This window comes from Wickerhamomyces ciferrii, contig 00030, assembly GCF_000313485.1.
Source record: "Wickerhamomyces ciferrii WGS project CAIF00000000 data, strain NRRL Y-1031 F-60-10, contig 00030, whole genome shotgun sequence".
Taxonomy (NCBI): Eukaryota; Fungi; Ascomycota; class Saccharomycetes; order Phaffomycetales; family Wickerhamomycetaceae; genus Hansenula; species Hansenula ciferrii.
This window is the reverse complement of record NW_011887710.1, coordinates 69,803-88,177: the sequence shown is the minus strand read 5'-3', so window position 1 is coordinate 88,177 and position 18,375 is coordinate 69,803. Positions and strand designations below refer to the sequence as shown.

At 32.0% G+C, this 18,375-nt stretch overlaps 4 protein-coding genes across 4 annotated transcripts; 1 reads left to right on the top strand and 3 right to left on the bottom strand.

Moving 5' to 3' along the window:
* Positions 1-56: 56 nt before the first annotated feature.
* On the bottom strand, positions 57-2,930 carry BN7_1464 (uncharacterized protein; the record flags this gene model as incomplete). Its single annotated transcript, XM_011277921.1, has 1 exon — positions 57-2,930. The coding sequence occupies one exon, from the start codon at positions 2,928-2,930 to the stop codon at positions 57-59; it is 2,874 nt and encodes a 957-aa protein (XP_011276223.1).
* A 2,536-nt stretch (positions 2,931-5,466) lies between these two features.
* BN7_1463 (uncharacterized protein) lies at positions 5,467-8,574 on the bottom strand (the record flags this gene model as incomplete). The annotated part of the gene is made up of 1 exon (XM_011277920.1): positions 5,467-8,574. The coding sequence occupies one exon, from the start codon at positions 8,572-8,574 to the stop codon at positions 5,467-5,469; it is 3,108 nt and encodes a 1,035-aa protein (XP_011276222.1).
* A 413-nt stretch (positions 8,575-8,987) lies between these two features.
* On the bottom strand, positions 8,988-9,521 carry BN7_1462 (thioredoxin family protein; the record flags this gene model as incomplete). The annotated part of the gene is made up of 2 exons (XM_011277919.1): positions 8,988-9,224; positions 9,393-9,521. The coding sequence occupies 2 exons, from the start codon at positions 9,519-9,521 to the stop codon at positions 8,988-8,990; spliced, it is 366 nt and encodes a 121-aa protein (XP_011276221.1).
* A 6,751-nt stretch (positions 9,522-16,272) lies between these two features.
* On the top strand, positions 16,273-17,982 carry BN7_1461 (nucleobase cation symporter-1 family protein; the record flags this gene model as incomplete). The annotated part of the gene is made up of 1 exon (XM_011277918.1): positions 16,273-17,982. The coding sequence occupies one exon, from the start codon at positions 16,273-16,275 to the stop codon at positions 17,980-17,982; it is 1,710 nt and encodes a 569-aa protein (XP_011276220.1).
* Between the last annotated feature and the right edge of the window lie 393 nt (positions 17,983-18,375).

Genomic DNA, 18,375 nt, shown 5'->3' with positions numbered 1-18,375 from the left:
ATAGTACGAGTTACTCACTTCTTTCTCATTAAACACAAAATTCATTAATTATTAGGTTATTTATACTCCTCGATAACACTATGAGGCTTTACATAAGGTTCTGTAGTTGTTTTATATTTGATATTATCAAGTCCAAAGGCTTCAGGTCCACCAAGTTTCAAAGCTTTTTCAGTATCTGTCCACAAGTTCGAAGGAGCAATTGTCAAAACAACAACTAATAACCCATATTTATAATCTGGAGTACCAACTGCTTCACCTGTATCAGCATCTATAACAGTGATAAGGTCTGGGACAGAAGCAACAACTTCACCGTCAAGTTCTGCGTATATGTTTTCGTTTTGGAATGGAATTCTTAAAGTATGATTCCCATCTTCAATAATTACTTCCCCGAATACATAACCTTTGTGAACTTTCTTTTCAATTCCAATAATCTTACCAGTGAATAATTTTTTGGCACCAGTTGGTGAAACTGATTTGATGATATGTTCTGGTAAATTTTCAATATCACTTTTCTGTTTTGCTAATGTAACGGCTCTACCAATTCTCCAAGCTAATGAAATACTATTTCTTATAACTAAAGAGTTAACATTTTTGATTGATGATACAAGACCAACAAATGAACCTAGTTCTGATAATGCGGATCTCACAATCTTTTCAGCATGTTGATTTGTCTTTGTCTTAGATACCATAACATCATTACCATTACCATCACTGAAGGCACATGGTGAGTAGAAAGGTTCATCTGATAATGCAACAGGAAATATTTGCCAAATCATTGGATATGCTCTTCCCATAAGATCTGCATCAATAACTTTTGCGTTCAATTCAGCACCAAGTAATAACCCTTGAAACCCATTACCACCACCAATCTCTAATGAAACTACAGATTCTATATCACCTTTAAAATTCAATAATGAGTATGCAGTCTTGATTTCTGAGCCTTGTAATCTTTCTGTTGAAACTGTTGGAGATCCACAAAATCCAACTGATATAGATTCATAATTTTGTTTGAAATCAACATCAACAACTTTCATAACTTGACCTTTTCTTAATAAGTTTCTTGCAATTAAATATTGTGGGTATGGGTCACCTCCACCACCGCATCCAAGAATGTATGTACCTATTCTTAAAAATTCTAAATCGGTCTCACTTATTATCCATTCATCATCAACAATTTTCGGTTTATAGGTAGCAACATCACCCATAACAAATTCATCTCCTTCATTCTTTAATGGTTTTTTTTCAAACTGTTCGCTCGATTCATCATAGATCTCTGTTGCATTTTGTAGTTCATCTGGGACTGTGAGTTTTAACTTGGTGTAATCAACATCTGCAACAACTTTTGTTTCAAATCTATGTAAGTTGGCATATGGTAATTCCTCTGAAACTATATCAACAACTTGTATGGTATTTTCTAATGCTCCATTATTCAAAGCTTTTTCACGAGCTTGTTGAGTTAACTCCTCCACTATTTTTTCTTTATCTTCTACTTTGCCAAATTTTTGTGAAACTGCACTAATTTTACCTATAGCTGCACCAATAGCATTTGCAACTTGGTAATACTTAGGTCTCCAAACTTCAGAAGCACCATTTATACTTTGTGGTAAAATAAATGAACCACCACCAACTAATAATACAGGTATGTCAGCTGGTGAAGTTTTGATCTTATCAATAAGTTTTTCAACCATTCTTAATATTTCAACATTATAAGCATTTTTCAGGTCATTACTAACTTTATTAGTGACTCTTGATTTATCACCAATTAATAGAATAGGATCATTATCTGAATTTTCTAACGATTGTTCAATTGAAACAGCAATATCAGAAGTTGTAAGTGTTGAACCACCACCAACAATGGATTTACTAAAATCATTACCAACAGAATCTGGACCAATTGTAACTTTTTCATTTTCAAGAACTCTAACAATAGAGCCACCACCTAGACCAATACTTTCAACTTGTGGCATTGATAATCTTGTTTTCACACCACCAATGAATGAATAAGATGAAGTTTTCCGTGGATAACCATTTGATAGTAACATACCACCATCTAATGTAGTACCACCAACATCTAAGACAATAACGTTTTCCCCTTTAAATTTATTCAATAAGAAAGAAGCACCTCTCATTGAATTCGTCGTACCCGATGAGAAAGTTTTGATTGGAATCTTAAGTGCTTCATTTATTGTCAAAACTGTACCATCATTTTGCGTTAGCAATATAGGAGCATCGATACCAGATGTCCTGACAGCATGAGAAAAAGCTTTGATGATTTTGTTAGCAAAATTCTTAACAGCAGCATTTAAAATTGCTAGGTTTTCACGCTCTAATAGTCCAATCCCACTTAAATCATGAGATAAAACAATATTTGCTAAAGGAATCTCGTCTTGTAATATTTCAAGAACTTTGCGTTCTTGATCTTGAAAAGCTGGAGAGAATACACCAGTAACAGCTATAGCTGTCAATCCTAATTGTTTGATTTTCCTAGCATGAGACCTTATTTCCTCTTCATCAATCTCTAAAATTTCTGATCCATCAACATGATAACCACCAGCTATAAGTCCATTATAACCATTCAATAGGTTTTTTAAGTCGGAAGGGAAATCACTAAATGGGGGAACGTTATGAGAGAAAGGACCACATATTCTAATCACTGCAACTTTGTCTAATCTAGCTTGATCCCTTTCCACAATAGAATTGATGAAATGTGTTGTACCAATGGTTACTGATAATATATCCTTTTTAGAAACACCAACATTTGATTTGAACAATTCAAGGATAGAGTCCTTTATACCACCAGAAACATCATTAGATGTCAATTGTTTATTCCAAGATATAACAGCCCTATCATTATCTGATGAAGCTGGGTCTAATAGTACAGCATCAGTGTTTGTTCCACCAACATCAATCCCAATCAGATACTTTGACATTTTACTTTTAATATAAAATCAATTGTTGTATTAAAGAAAACAGAGATCTGCCTGAGATATCTGGTTATTGTTCTGTTAAGCCTAAGATTTTTACTTCAATTCACGCAGTAAATAATCACGATTCACGACTAGCTAGTAACGGCGTTCCTTTATTATCTCGTATTGTTACGTTCAGGAATCAAAACAATATTTTTTTTCCTGAGAAACCAAGATCAAGAAAATCAAACCAACAAAAACGGACATTTCCTTTTTCAATGCCTCACTCGCTATTCTTCTTTGGGACGAAATGAGGTCTAAGGCAATTCTGTTTAAGCTAAGCTCAGAAAGTTCATAACCCATACACAGTCTCAGGAGTCACTGAGAAATCAGCAGTAATTGCGATGAAGATATATATCTTGTCCATTGTGTTCAGATGCATTCTGTATGTTGTACTATTATAATCATGGCGCCCAGCAGATATATAATTCTAAAGGTCCTTCAGAATCTTCTTTAAAAATATCACAGTCAGCTACAGATCCCAGAACATTAACTTGCAATTATTGAAAATTATACTCTAGAAGAGGAACACCGTGCTTTCCAAAGCTTTAACGTTGTATTCAAGCCTGAATCTATGTCTCATTGATCCCAGAACCCCTCTGGTAAGTTGTGCTTGTAAACTTGTACCTTGTAACTTGTAAACTGGTAACCATGAAAACCGTTAGCTTTGTAGACTTTCTTGCCGAGCTGTGCAGAGCGTCTGCCTAGCGTTAGGCTGTTATAAGATTTGCTCCGCTAAATCTGTTGGTTGACTCCCGCTCGGTGGTCTGCGTAGAACAGCTGAACTTGAAAGAAGTCCATTTCAAGCTTCGACGTTGAGTAACTTGTTATAACATAACTATTAACTACTAGTTGTAAGTTGTAACTTGTGGGTCTGTGGCACTTGATGCTTTACCATGATCCCAGCGTTCAAGAAAGAATCAAGACACACTTCACACCGCCTCTCCTGCGGCCTATAGCGGATTCGATTTGTACTTCAACCATTAATTCGTCATAGAGGTAATTCGATGACACTTTATGTATCATCTAATGTAACAATGTAACGTACAATATAAGATACAAGGAGTCAAACCAGCGCGTAAATTTAATATTGCTCCTGAAATTTATGAAAGGTCAGAGTACAGTGTACTATCTGTTTATATAGTATATATAGCTCAATCAAGGATTAGTTTGGACAACGACAACTATAGTTTACAGCAGTAAGACGTACTAATATAAATCCATATGGTCAGAACGTTCGCGATATCCAGAAATTTAAGGTACCAATGATCCTACTTATCCAGTCACCAGTACGTATACTTCCGATCTATAAACATAAGAGCTGGCAGTATTCTAGACTGAAGCTTTCAAATAGGGCTATTGAATGTACTAGCTGCTGTATAATTTCATAACAGGATATTTAAAAGCGCCTTTGAACATATTCATATACACTTCTCTTCTATATATACCGAAAGTACTATATTAACCCTAGCTACGTATCATACAATATATTTACTTGAAATTATATGATTTTAGCAGCTATCTGCATAAATTCGATCTTTAGAGCAGCTAAAGATGATAGGTACTGCTGTAGAGTAATTTGCATTCGGTCCTGATCTAGCTTTCTCTTAACATGTATATATAATTCGAACCCAAAACTACACAACTCGATTATACTACGTGGAGATCGGTACTTATACAAAGTTACAACTTGATAATTGCCGTTTGTACGCTGATCCATATACAAATCCATAGAGATCTCTACATATTCGTGGGAATCAGCAACATATATTAATTATGCCCTACAGGTTCTCGTATGACATTTTCATAATTTGATGTGGTATAACGTATATATATACTAGGATATAGCTGGATTATAGCCAGCTAATTACACATGATAAACAATATGATATGATATAGTAATTATATATAAGATGATCTTATGTATATACGATCGCAACTACGCTACTCAATTTTCATATATAATTTACTTACCAGATCTGATCGATCGCCGGATCTTGGGAATATCATATTGGAATTATAGCGCTTTAATGATTAGTAAAGCTTCCGTTATGTTATAATTGTTACAATTTACCAGCTTTAACGATGATTAGTCATATATGTTCAAACATATAAGCTACAATAACTTAGCTTATAATGCTTCCGTGCTTGAAAATTCTAATATTAACTATAATACATAATCTAACATAAATCATTAAAATCTGTACATCAGAAAAGGAACAAAAATAACACTCATTTTCAAATTGCAATTTGCCACGTAAAAGTATGGTTCAGGAATCAGAAATAAACGGGAAAAAAATATACGCTCGTTTTCAGTTTGTTGGGAACTTGAAACTTGTCCGCATATCAGCATAAAAAAATTGAAATACTTCACTTTGCATGAACTTATGACCTGGAACTTGAAAGCTGACTCCTAATATCTATCTAAGAACTAAGTTCTAACCCCTTTGTTGAATTAAAAAAACTTAAAGTAACCTTTGAAATTGAACTCACAATTATTTCAAACAATCTTATAACCTGAAAATTCTGAATAGTACATATTATTCAATTCATCAATACCTTGAGGACCAACATCATTCCAAAATGCATCAATTCCAACAAATCCCATATCAAATGGTGTTGTTTGTCTAACAAATCCTCCGTCAGTGGCCCCATTAGCATCATTATTTAATTGTTGTCCTGATACATTATCACCATTAGTGTAACCATTATTACCATTGGAATAAATATTATGTTGTGGATAACTATTTGGATCAGCAGGTTGAGTTGCTTCTTGTGATAATGGGAACGTTTGATTCATCATAAATTGTGAATTTGCAATTAATGGATTATCATTTGGAGTATAACTTTGTGATGATGATTGAAGTTGTTTAGAATCATCTTGTGAATTCTTTTTCTTTTTTTCAGCTTGCGATTTCATAGTTTTAATTTGCTTTTCAAGATTATCATTATGTTGTTGATTTTCTGGTTTCAAAAAATTTCTTAAATGTTCAAATTTTTGAACAGATTGTTGAATTAATTCAGAATCAACCAATGTACCCAATTGATTTTTGAAATCAAATGTACCTTCTTCAGCAGCTGGTAAATCTTGACTAGCTTTTCTATCAACTTTATCAATAATAAAAGACACAGTACATTTTTGCAAATAATTTTCAGTCATATCTTTACCACCAAAGACATTAGAAACAATATCTTTTTGATCTTTTTCCAAATCAACCAATTTTTTATTAATACTTTTTCTCAATGCATTTAAAACTTTGAAACTTTCCTTCAAGACTTCAGGTTTTAAAATGAAAACATCTCTACCCAAAACTTCCAAATCTTTCAACATCCAATCAATATCATTATATAAAGCACTTTGATCTTGTAAAGCAATTTTATGATTCAGTAATAGCAACATGGATTGAATAATAGAACCAGTAAAGGCTTGATGAATTTGTGCTAAGAATAAAGGATTTTTCAAATCATAAATTTTTCTCAACCTTTTATAAACTTGAAACATGGCTCTTGCAGAGGTAACACCAACTTCCCAAGCAATTGGAATACCATTGGATAAATAATTTTGATAAATTCTGAATCTATGAATACAAATACAAATATGTAACATATGATGTTGAAATTGAATTTTTGGATCATTTGTATTTGGTAAATTACCAACTTTATCAATTTGAAAAAACCAACCTTTGAAAGTACTACAAAGTTCTATATCAATTTCAATCAAACCTTTGAAAATTTTGTCTTCAACTTTATCCAAATTCGTTTTCAATCCATTGTTACTTTCTTGAGCTTCATGTTCTTTTTCATAAATACCGTTTAAAATTCTCATCATTTCTGCACGATAAATATTGAAGGAATTATCAGTTGCAATTGAATTTGAACGAATCTTTATTGAGGTAGGTGTTATATCTGCATCATTTGAATTAGCAGGTAATGGGACAGTGCTACTATAAGAGTTCACCAAAGGTTTAACACCAAGTGATAAAGCTCTGAATGAATCACACCCAACAATATCCCACCAAAGTCTTCTTTTCATTTGAGTTTCTAATAAATTTGGATTATTGGCATCATCTTTATCTAAGCCCATTGCTAAACAATCCTTTATAGCTTTTTCTAAAAGTTCATTTAAAGCTTCAGCTCTTTTTGTAGCATAAAAATATAATTGACATAAAGAAAAACATTGTAAAGTATAAATATTAAACTCTTTAGGATCTTTACGAGATTCATCCCATTGTGTAATACATTCACGACTTGCTTTGAACCAAGTTTTATGGGATTTTTCAATCTCCTGATGTGATATATTAATTAAACCTTTAGGTAAATGAATAGCAGCTAATGAAAGAACCATGAATAAAACGGCTAACCAACCAATATCAACATCTTCTTGATTTTTCCAAAATTCTTCACATTCTTTTCTAAAAGAAGGATGATGTAAAGGATGATAAATATAATCAATATTTTGAAGATAAAAATTAACTAAAACAGTGGTTTGAATTTGAGAAGGTAATAACTCCAAAAATTTCAATTTGAATTCATTTTTAGAATTCATGTTTTCCGAGCCCGTACTTGGTGGTGTAGGTAAAGCTTTAGAAACTTTTTCTAATTGATTTTGTAATTGTTGAACGTGGCTTTTAAACTGTGCGTTTTCATTTTCCAACGTTTGAATTTTCAAAGATTGTTCCTCCATTTGCTTTTTCACGAGATCGTTTTGAACACCGGTGAAAACAGGTTGTATGGGTAACTGAGGTTGGGGCTGTTGTAGAACCTGTAGCTGCTGTTGATTTATAGGTTGTTGTAGATGTGAAGTATCACTTTGTGATAGTCTATGTGAGACGCTAGGTTGATGTACTTGTGGTACTTGAAACTGCGGTTGTGTATGTTGCGGTATTATTGCAGGATTAGGTGACTGCTGATGTTGGTGGTGGGACTGCTGAATTAAGCCCTGTTGACTAAATGACAGACGTTGGACTGGGATTGAAGAATTTTGATATTGAAATTGTTGATATGGTGAGTTTGAAGGTTGATGAACTTGTGCTGGTTGTTGTGGTATTTGTTGTTGTTGATTCAACTGTGTATTCTGTAGCACCTGAGGTTGTTGTTGTAAAGGTTGAATGTTAACTGGGACACTCGTTTGTGCAGATGATCGTGAATCAGAGTAAACTTGATGATCACTTCCAGGACTTTCTTGAATTACTTTATTTGATTTATTTAAATTAAAGGAACCAAAATTACCACTTGATAGGAAAGCATCACTATTGTTTCTTTCATTTTTGATTGAGCTACTTGATGCTCTTTGCCTTTTGTTGACATTTGGTGAATTTGAATTTGAAGTTGAAGCTGAATTAGTACTTGAAATTGAATTTGCATGCCCAATACCACTATTTGAAGGCGACCTTTTCTGTACTCTACCAAACTTGAGATTAGGAGCTATGAGTTCTTGGATATTATTCAAAGGCTTTGCTGGAGTAGCCAAACATTCATCAATTTTGGTATTTCTTCCAGACTTACAAGTACCACAGGGTATTTGCAAGTCGCACTTTCTTTTGAGTCGTCTACACGGTCCACAGGCGTGTGATTTCTTCCCGCCTGACTTTGCTGAAGGTGCTGACATCTTGTCTTTGTGATCTGAATGTTTCTTAATGAAAATGAATGGAGCGCTATTGTTTTTGGTTGAGTTGATCGTTTGGTTCGTGACAGCTTAATCTGACTTTCCAGTTTATTATTTTTTCGAATATTTCCCTTTGATAGTTTCCAGGCCGCCATAATAATTTTTTTTGACGGGCGCGGAAAAGAAAAAACAGCACAATTTTTACACTAAAACTAAAAAGAAAGCAAGAAAAAGGGAATTAATAAACATTGCAAGAAGTGTTGACTACAATAGACATGTCGTGCTTCGTTATAGTATTATAAATTAGTATGCTAGTAATTGTCATTATGGTAGGCAAATTAAAAGTGTTCAGGTTATTCTTCCAACTTCTTCCTGATGATCTATAGATCGTTCATCTGATCGGTATGTAATACTTTTTAAACATAAACTTTCTTCAATTCAGCTTCAAGTTCAGCAGTTGGGTATTGTTGTGGTGGATTTGGAATCTTAGCCCTCCATACTTCTTTCCCATTTTTGTAAATAACAAATGTAGGCCACCAAACAACATCTATGGATTTTTGTACTATGAGACCTTCTGGATCAAGACCATTGATTTTATAAAATTTAGCATTGGTATATTTTTCAGCTAATTTTTTGTATAAAGGAGCAACAACCTATATGAATGTTAGTAATTAGTTCTGCCAATATATCATAAATTAAAAGTCTGTCTGCCTAAAATTTAGATGCCTCATGAGAAGTCAGTACATGAAATTCCCAACAATAATTCAAAGCAGCAATTTTTTTTAGCTAAACCTAGCTTCAAAAGAAAAAATCAAACTTACATCACATGGAGGACATTGTGTTGAATAGAAATCAAGAACAAATAATTCTTCTTTCTGTATTATTTCTTCAAATTCTTTCAAGTTGTGAATTTCATGAACTAAAGTTGTTATGGTTTCTGATACTGACATGTTGTATTTGTAATCTATGTTGATCTTTTTGATTGTGGTTCGCGCTCCGCGTAGATTCTTGTGACTTCTGTAATAATTTATACTCTAATGGTATAAAATTCAATAATGAGATGGATGTTAAAGGAATTCCTGATGATTTTATAACTTGATAGTTGTATTGTTAAACTTTCTTGATGAGCAAAAGGAAATATAATCTTGTCTCAAATAGATAATATCCGTTCTTTTGTATTAAACTTAAAGTTTGAACCGCGATTTTAGGATTCTTTATTTTCTTTTTGCAAGCCATGCACCTTTACTAAAATTTCTTCCTTGAATCGGCGACTATGAAATAACTTCCGAACGGTTTATAACAGAAAAAATTAAATCTCGATGATGATGTAGACGTTGAATCTATTGATAATTGATTCTAAGACGTTGATATATCGTGAAAGATTCAGTATTTTAAAGCTGTTGATTTGATCAATGAACTGATGCAGATTCAAATATAATGGATATTGTGGGAACTTTGAAACTGTATACTATTAGTCTTGACTCCTGAGGTACTCTTTGCACTGATAGCTTTGTTGATGAAGACGTGAAAAAATTATAATTGGGGTAAGATTGATATATTTGCAAACAATATATATAGGGATATCTGATTATATATATATGGAGAAGTTTTGCGGATATGATAATATTAATTAAAAAACTGTTCGCAAAGTTATCTAAATTAAACCTTTACAGAGTACATCTTACACATTCAACAGTTCAAAGGGTGCATAAAACGTTCAAACAAATGCTTTAACCCCTTACTATTAAACACTTCTTCGCCAGTTTATCTTATTTTTCCTGTACGTATGCACATTTCCGAATCGAAACGGTCAAAGTCCGCAAGTTTCATATTTAGTGGATTTGAATTTTGCACGAATGTGCCGTGAAGTTAATCAATTTCCGCAATTTTAACCTTCGATATAATTAATACAAAATTACATGATCCCTGAATATTGTTGAAACTTGTATATATCTGATATATTTATTATATCACCAGTAGCCATTGAGCTTTAAATTCAATGTACAATATTATTCATATTACTACTATGTTGAAATCTAGTGCCTTTATTGTCTAACATCTATGATTCAAAACTATGTCTTGGAACGTTATGGAAGGTAATAGTCGTGAACGATTCAAGACAAGGAAACTTGAGTTATATGTTCGTAAAAGCTTCTGGTAGCTGATACCTAACAAGTAGCAATTGTTCCAAGTTAAAACTATGAATATTCCTAGCATAATTTCACTTATAAAAAGGTACCGGTCCGAAATGTTTAAGATACTGCACGATCAGCTGAACTGAACCATGAAGATAGTTAATTTTCATTACGTGAAATAGCTTATATATGAAATCAATAATATGTATTATTAATTCAGCATGTCCATGAGCTGTTTAAACTGCTCGATCCGACGCGTACGTGTAATCAGCTTCAATTGTTGAACAATAATGAATATCAAGTGTAAATTTCATAAATATTAGATAGCTTAATTATAATATATAACTGCTGGATTATCGAATGGCGCGCATTGTCTCTATAGCGCAAGCTTGTTTGAAATATTATATCGACTGTCAGGACTAGTTGATCCATAATATTTTAATTGTAAACGCGTAGAGCTGCTAGCTAATATTGTATATATATATCTGAAATATTATATTAATATATAAGCTGCTCTAGTACTACAAACAACTATATTGTCGACAAGCTCATCGACGTCGATTAATATATATATATATACAATAATCGTATTTCAAGCTTGATCAAACAGAATTATAATTATAATATTGAGCTATATAATATTATTGTGATATAGGCCATATTGTCCACCAAGGCCATGTGATCAAAGCGATCCTTTTGATAGAGCTTTGACTTGTGAGCTGTGACAGCATCCAAAGGCATGAAAAATACTAATGAAGAGCTGTAGAAGTAATACGGTCTAAAAATTGTGTATACAACTAGTATATAGTATAATATATAGTATAGTATATAGTATGTATAATAGTATATAGTAAATGGTATAGTACTACAGACGCACAATAATTTGATCGAATATGTATGCCTCGGTAAAAATATAAGATATGTGGCGTATTTTTATATGTGCGTATGCAGTTACCAGTATCAGTCTGGTATTCATCTTCTAAATATAGCTAATCACTAACGTGTATATTTCTTCTGCTGGGATCTGGGATCTGGAATTGTGATGATTTTATTAAGTATGATTCTATATAATTGAGACTAGAAGTCTAGATGAGTACTATACTCAAAGTTAATCCATTACACGCGTACTTACAACCTGTACTAGTTAATCGAATATTCTTTCGAATAACCTCACCGCGGAGATCGACATTAAAATCCAAAATCAATTAACATCTACTAGTAGCCTGTCTAGGCCTATATAGCACAAACTATAAGCTTCCAAGATTCATCTTTTGTTATCAAGAATCGGTGAACACTGCTTCCTGTTTCCTGAATAGTTTGATTCGAATTTAGGTATCTGTACGTAGATCTCTATGATTTGAGTTTTTGAAAGCATCATCACATATTCAAATCCGAGTCCGTCAAAACTCTAAAAAGCGGCATCACCTTCAATCAGCACAAATCCGAAAATCTATTCCATGTCGGCATTCGGTTATCTGCTTACTTTGCGAGGATAACCGTAATAGGTAAGTAGCGTGACATGTAGGTAGGAAATTTGTAAGATCTGAAATGGCTTTTACTATTTTTGTAAATACGTACGTAGATTGGTTCACTGATGAATCTCAGAGATCCAAAAGGAGTCAAATTTTCTGAATTCTGAGTTAAGAACTCTTTGAAAACGGAATACTGAAGTAAAACACAGGTCGTTTACCTTGTAATTTGTAACTTGTTATCGTATGAAAGACATGAAGAACTCATGGTCGAGTTCTAACCTCTTCTGCATTAAGATGTCAAATCGGTAGCCTCAAGTTACCTCATTTTGATTAATATACTTGACAGCTTGTATCCACTCCTATATACATGATGTGTTGAAAACTTGACAATAACCTTGTCTCAGGTTTCAGGCTTTCAGCTTAAGATGAACATTCATGAAGCTCGCAATTCTATCCACACATGTAAATGAGGAAATGAGCAAGGGTTACAAATCTTATATTCGTGTTACAACTTATAACGAGTTAGATTAACCGATAATTAACCGTTATTTTCATGTAACATAATGGAATTTTGAGATATCATATATCATTATATCGAATGGAATTTGAGTTGGTTGCATCTAATACTCATGATCTCAACTCTCAAGACTCGAGAATCAAGTACCAACCGAATTATTATATGTTCTGTACTTGATCTGATGTATACTTTCTGTGCAGCTCAACAGTCTTCAAGTTTCAAATGTCAGGACACAGGATCACTAAGTACACCAATACGCCAGTATAATTTTCGCTTATAGGTTGATGCAAATCAAGCAATTGAAGTTGATCTTATAGTTAAAGGAACATACATAAAAATCGAATGATTTATATATGCAACAACAGTTTCTTCAACTTTCTATTTAATCCTAATTACGTTAGGACGAGTTTGCAACTTGCAACTTACCATGAGATTATAACTAGCTGTATAAAATATTTGAGGCACAATTGTATTTCTGGGTTATTCATGCATGAGCAGTAGAATTTTTGGGTCAGGATGTTTAATTAGAGTCGGAAATCAGGAACAGTATATACTAGTATCTGTTGATCTATGATCTCATGAAACGTACAACATAAATCAAATTACTAGGCGCTGTCTATAATCTTATATGTAATGATGAGCTAGATATTTATGATCCAGTGAATTCCTCATACGTACTATTAATAATTTAAATATTACAAATTGACTTAGAAGATATTATCATTATTTGAATATCATTATATTAAGTACTTATGGGCAATTATAATTTAAAAAGATCATTTATATATAATTGAGCTAGCATTAAAATTAGACGTATATCATAACGGTACTAGTAATATGGTGGAAATATGAGCAGTATTGATCAGCTCTATATATCTGATACCATGATAAAACTAGAAATGATAAAATTGAATTAAGTAGATATATATAGAGCTTATAACAACGTTGTATTAATGTGTTCTATTTAATTGGCCTAGAAGGTATGTCTCATACTATTATTGTTCTTTAATGTATCCTGAAGTTGTCAATGATATACATGATTGAGATCTAGAGATAACCTAACGTTAAATCGCTTAAATTGGCTGATGACAACATATAATGAATCCAACCCTTAGCCTAATATAGGCTGATTTATATGCTAGAGAAGTTGTGCTATTGAGATTAATTGATTAATTAATATTAAATATCTTTCACATGATTGTTCAATATGTATAATATCTTATGCTTGATGATATGTAGTTTAAGTTTAATGCGACTATACTATTAACTTGAACTCAGTAATCACAACAAGATAACTCAAATATTTAGACCTATAACTAGTCGTATAAAAATCATTTCCCTTTATAATATATGGTACCCATTGTGAATAGAAGACGTTAGGAAACTATTATTTGTTCAAACTTCATACGACAAACGACTTCAAATGATTTAACTTCTGAAACACTATTGGACATGTATATATGACACCAGTTTCCACTGACCATTGTCTAGTGACTGACTGGTGTGTCTAATATATATTTCCCAGTGTTGTTCATCTGTAATACCATAAAGTAAAAAGTTAAAAATTTTAACAAAGAAGTAGTTCATTAATTAGTTTTGTAGAACAAGTTGTTATAAGTTTTAAGTACAAAAGTATGGTAAGTCCCAACTTATTAAGCAACCAATGATCGACAATCACTAGATAAGAAATATTTGAGACTTGGATCTTAAAATTGTTCAAATCGGTTATAAAAGCTTTTAAAATTTACGTATAATTGTATGCAAATATCATGAATGCATGATGTGGGCCAATGAATTCAGACGTGTCATTTGAAAATTGACATCCTTGGTCTAGCTTTTTCGATGAGAAGAAGACTTTAAAGTCGAAGTCCTTAACTGTTGATGAAGCTGGTAATTCAGATATATAAATGGGTTGAAGTGATGGTATGTATTATAAGAACAAGTCATGGGTAAATATAGAGTATAGGTTTTAGCTATCTTTTGAATAAAATCAAACAAATCAATTTGGAACTCACGAGCCACCATTAAGTGATACCCTATTATAAACCCCATATTAACAAGCTGTTGAGAAATGGACAACCAATATATGATCCATAAAATGATCACAGGCGCTCATGAAGTCTATTGTTAAATTTAACTCAAATCATAAGAAGTTGTAGTATCAATTTTAACGGATAACTTCCAATTTGTGTAATGGCTATTTAAGGTTTTATCTCTAACAGGTAGTGAAATGTTTTTTCAGCCTGAGTAACATTGAGGATTATAAGGGACAAAGGTAAGTACAATTGTACTTGCAAAATAATTCATGATCAAACCTCAAATTCTCAAGAGTCAAGTGGGACTAAATTGTCGTGGTCAGTATACAAAATTTCATATAGGATTATAAAGCTAATTTGTATCCAGATTAACATTGACTGTCTATATAATATCATAGCTAGATAGAGCTAGGTAGAAAATACTAGATCATATCAGTATGATCATTTAAGTATTACACGTTTTGAAAGTAAGAACATAGTACAAGAGTACATTCTTCTCTTACTCGTGGTTGCACATATTCAGGTATGCCTTAATGGACTCCAATGGATTCCACAGAATTTTTATAAGCTGAAGGTGTTGCGTGCATTGTTCAAAGCTATTATAATTTGACAGGAATCAACTGATAGACTTTTATATAGCAACAATAAAGAGACATTCTAGTATATTTTAGAATAATAGAAAACTTGAACAGAATTGTACACAAAGGAATTAATTATATAGATCTATCTTAACGGTTTAATAACGCTCCAATTAATTGTGTTGATTATAAACAAGACAAGTTTAAAGACTAAGGCGTGTATCTTTCGTAAACTTGTTCACTGGTTGCAAGTACGTAAGCTGCCTAACTGACAGGCAGCCGGCCAGCCTACCGCCTACCGTATCAAACTGCTCTTCGTTCGACGTTCGACGTTCGTTTGATTTTCGCGTGGGCTGCCCATGGGCCATCAGAATCTGGAGGCGAATTCACAAACATTGTCCAATCAAATCTCTAAAAGCTGCAAATCTTTAATTAAATTCCCAAATTTGGTCCTAGTCTCACTAAAAAAATAAGAATTTGACAGTTGAAAATTACACAACTTCTTTAGAAAAGTCCTTAGATTTAAACCTGCAAAGGGTCTATGAACTTTTCAAAAATCACTTTATTTTGTAAATTTGGGTATAAACTTTTTCCAATTAGTACCTCTTTCAACAACTTTTAAAATCTATTATAAAATCAAAGATCTTTCCCTTTTTTTTGTTATTCTGAAGTCAAGAATCTTAAGATCTGATATTTCAAAATCGAGATTATTTTTGAAGTTTTTTTAACACTTTATACATATTTATAAGAAAAAGTTCACCCATCAAAACAATCAAATTTATTTTTGACAACGTCTGTGGGCAAATTAAAAATATAAAATAAATTTCAAAGTTGAAAGGTTAAAGGATATTTATATTATTATAATATTATAAACTTACTTCAAAATAAGAAAAGGGTACCTCAAAATAAAGTGTGGGACATAAAAAGAATCTAGTGCAATAGCATAAAACACTTTGATTCAAAATGGTTACCTTTAGAGGAATCGTTAATAAAATAAAGATTAAAGATTCAGATACAGTAAAGACTGATAATTGGAAATCTCCAGATGTTATTTGTTTACCACCAAGTAGAAGAACTTGGGGTCATGTTGATTTCTTAGGTTTTTGGAATTTAATGTCTTTAAGTATAACTTCATGGCAATCATGTTCATCATTATTAGCATTAGGTTTAAATGTATGGCAATCTATGATTTGTATTATTTTAGCTAAATTTTTAATCTTTGGTATTGCTTTATCTCATGGTTGGGGTGGTGCAGTTTGGCATGTTGGTTATCCAGTTTATGGTAGATATACATTTGGTATGTTGGGTTCATTTTTAGCTTTAATTCAAAGAATTGTTTTATGTTGTGTTTGGTATTCAGTTCAATCATTTACTTGTGCTCAATTAATTTCAACTTTATTATCATCAATTTTTCCAACTTTTAATAGATTACCAAATCATTTCCCTGATAGTTTACCAATGACAACAAAACAATTTACAGGATTTGTTATTTTCCATGTTGTCTCAATTCCATTTTTATATATTAAACCAGAAAAATTAAATAAACCATTTAAGTTTTTCACTATTATTTCATTCTTTACAATTTTTGGTGTTGCAATTGGTGCAATGGTTCAAGCTCATGGAGGTGGTGATTTATTACATTCTTCATCAACTGCTAAACCAGGTGCTGAATTAGGTATGAGTTTTATGCATGGTATTAATGTTGTTATTAATGCATTTGCAGTTGGTTTAGCAAATCAACCAGATTTTTCAAGATTTGCAAGAAAACCAGGTAAACAAATTTGGGGTCAAGCATTTGCAATTTTAATCTTGGGTACTATAGTTCCATTATTTGGTGTTTTAGGTACTTCTGCTTCTGCTAAAACTTATGGTGATGTTGCAGAATTAGGTTTATGGAATCCACCAAATATTATTGAACAATGGTTAGGTCATTATAATGCAAGATCACGTTGTGCAGCATTTTTTGCATCTTTGGGATTCTTCATTGCAACTTTAGGTTTAAATGTTATTGATAATGGTGTTTCTGGTGGTATTGATCTTGTTGCAATTGCACCAAAATGGATTAATATTAGAAGAGGTGCTTATATTATTATGATTATTTCAATTGTTATTCAACCATGGCAAATTATTGCTAAAGCATCAGTTTTCACTAATGTTTTAGGTTCATATGGTTGTTTCTTTGGACCAATGATTGGTGTTTTCACTGCAGATTATTATTTTGTTAGAAAGCAAAAATTAAAATTAAGTGATTTATATAGAGCTGAAAAGGATTCAATTTATTGGTTTTGGCATGGTTTTAATTGGAGAGCTTATGTTTCATGGATTTGTGGATTTGTTCCAGGTATTGTTGGATTCCCATCTGTAAATCCTGCATTAGAAGGTAAAGTTCCAACAGGAGCAATTAAGATTTTTTATATTTCATTTATTGTTGGTTATGCAATTGCATTTATAGTTCATGTTATTATAAATTATTTTGCACCACCACCAGGAATTGGAGAAATTGATGAATATGATATATATCATACATTTACAAGATCAGAAGCTGAAAAATTAGGTGTTATTCCTCATGAAGATACAGATGAAGATTTAACAGAATCATCAATTTTACCAAATGATTCAACAGAAAAACATAATATTCAATCAGTTTCAAATAAATTGTTTAAATTTTCATGATTAACTACCCCTTCACTATAAAAGTTCAAAAACAAACAAAGAAACAATTTGTATACAAGCTGTTGACGTTTAGTTTTTAATATCCCAAGTTTGAGTTTTTTTATATTATGATTAATTACAATTTTTCAATTCTTTTTTCTTTTATTAATTTTTATTATAAATTCAAAACATCTGGAGTTTTTGATACTTTCATGAAGCAGATATTGAATTATAATATATTATCTTTTTACAGATGACGTTTTTAAATAGAGAACAATAATAATACAATTTTTATTTATAATATTATCTCTTGTAGTATATATATAACCTAGCTTTAAACATAATCATGATTCATGATAAGTCATGATTTCATAAATCTGATCTAAATGGATCAATCCTTCATATATGTGGGTA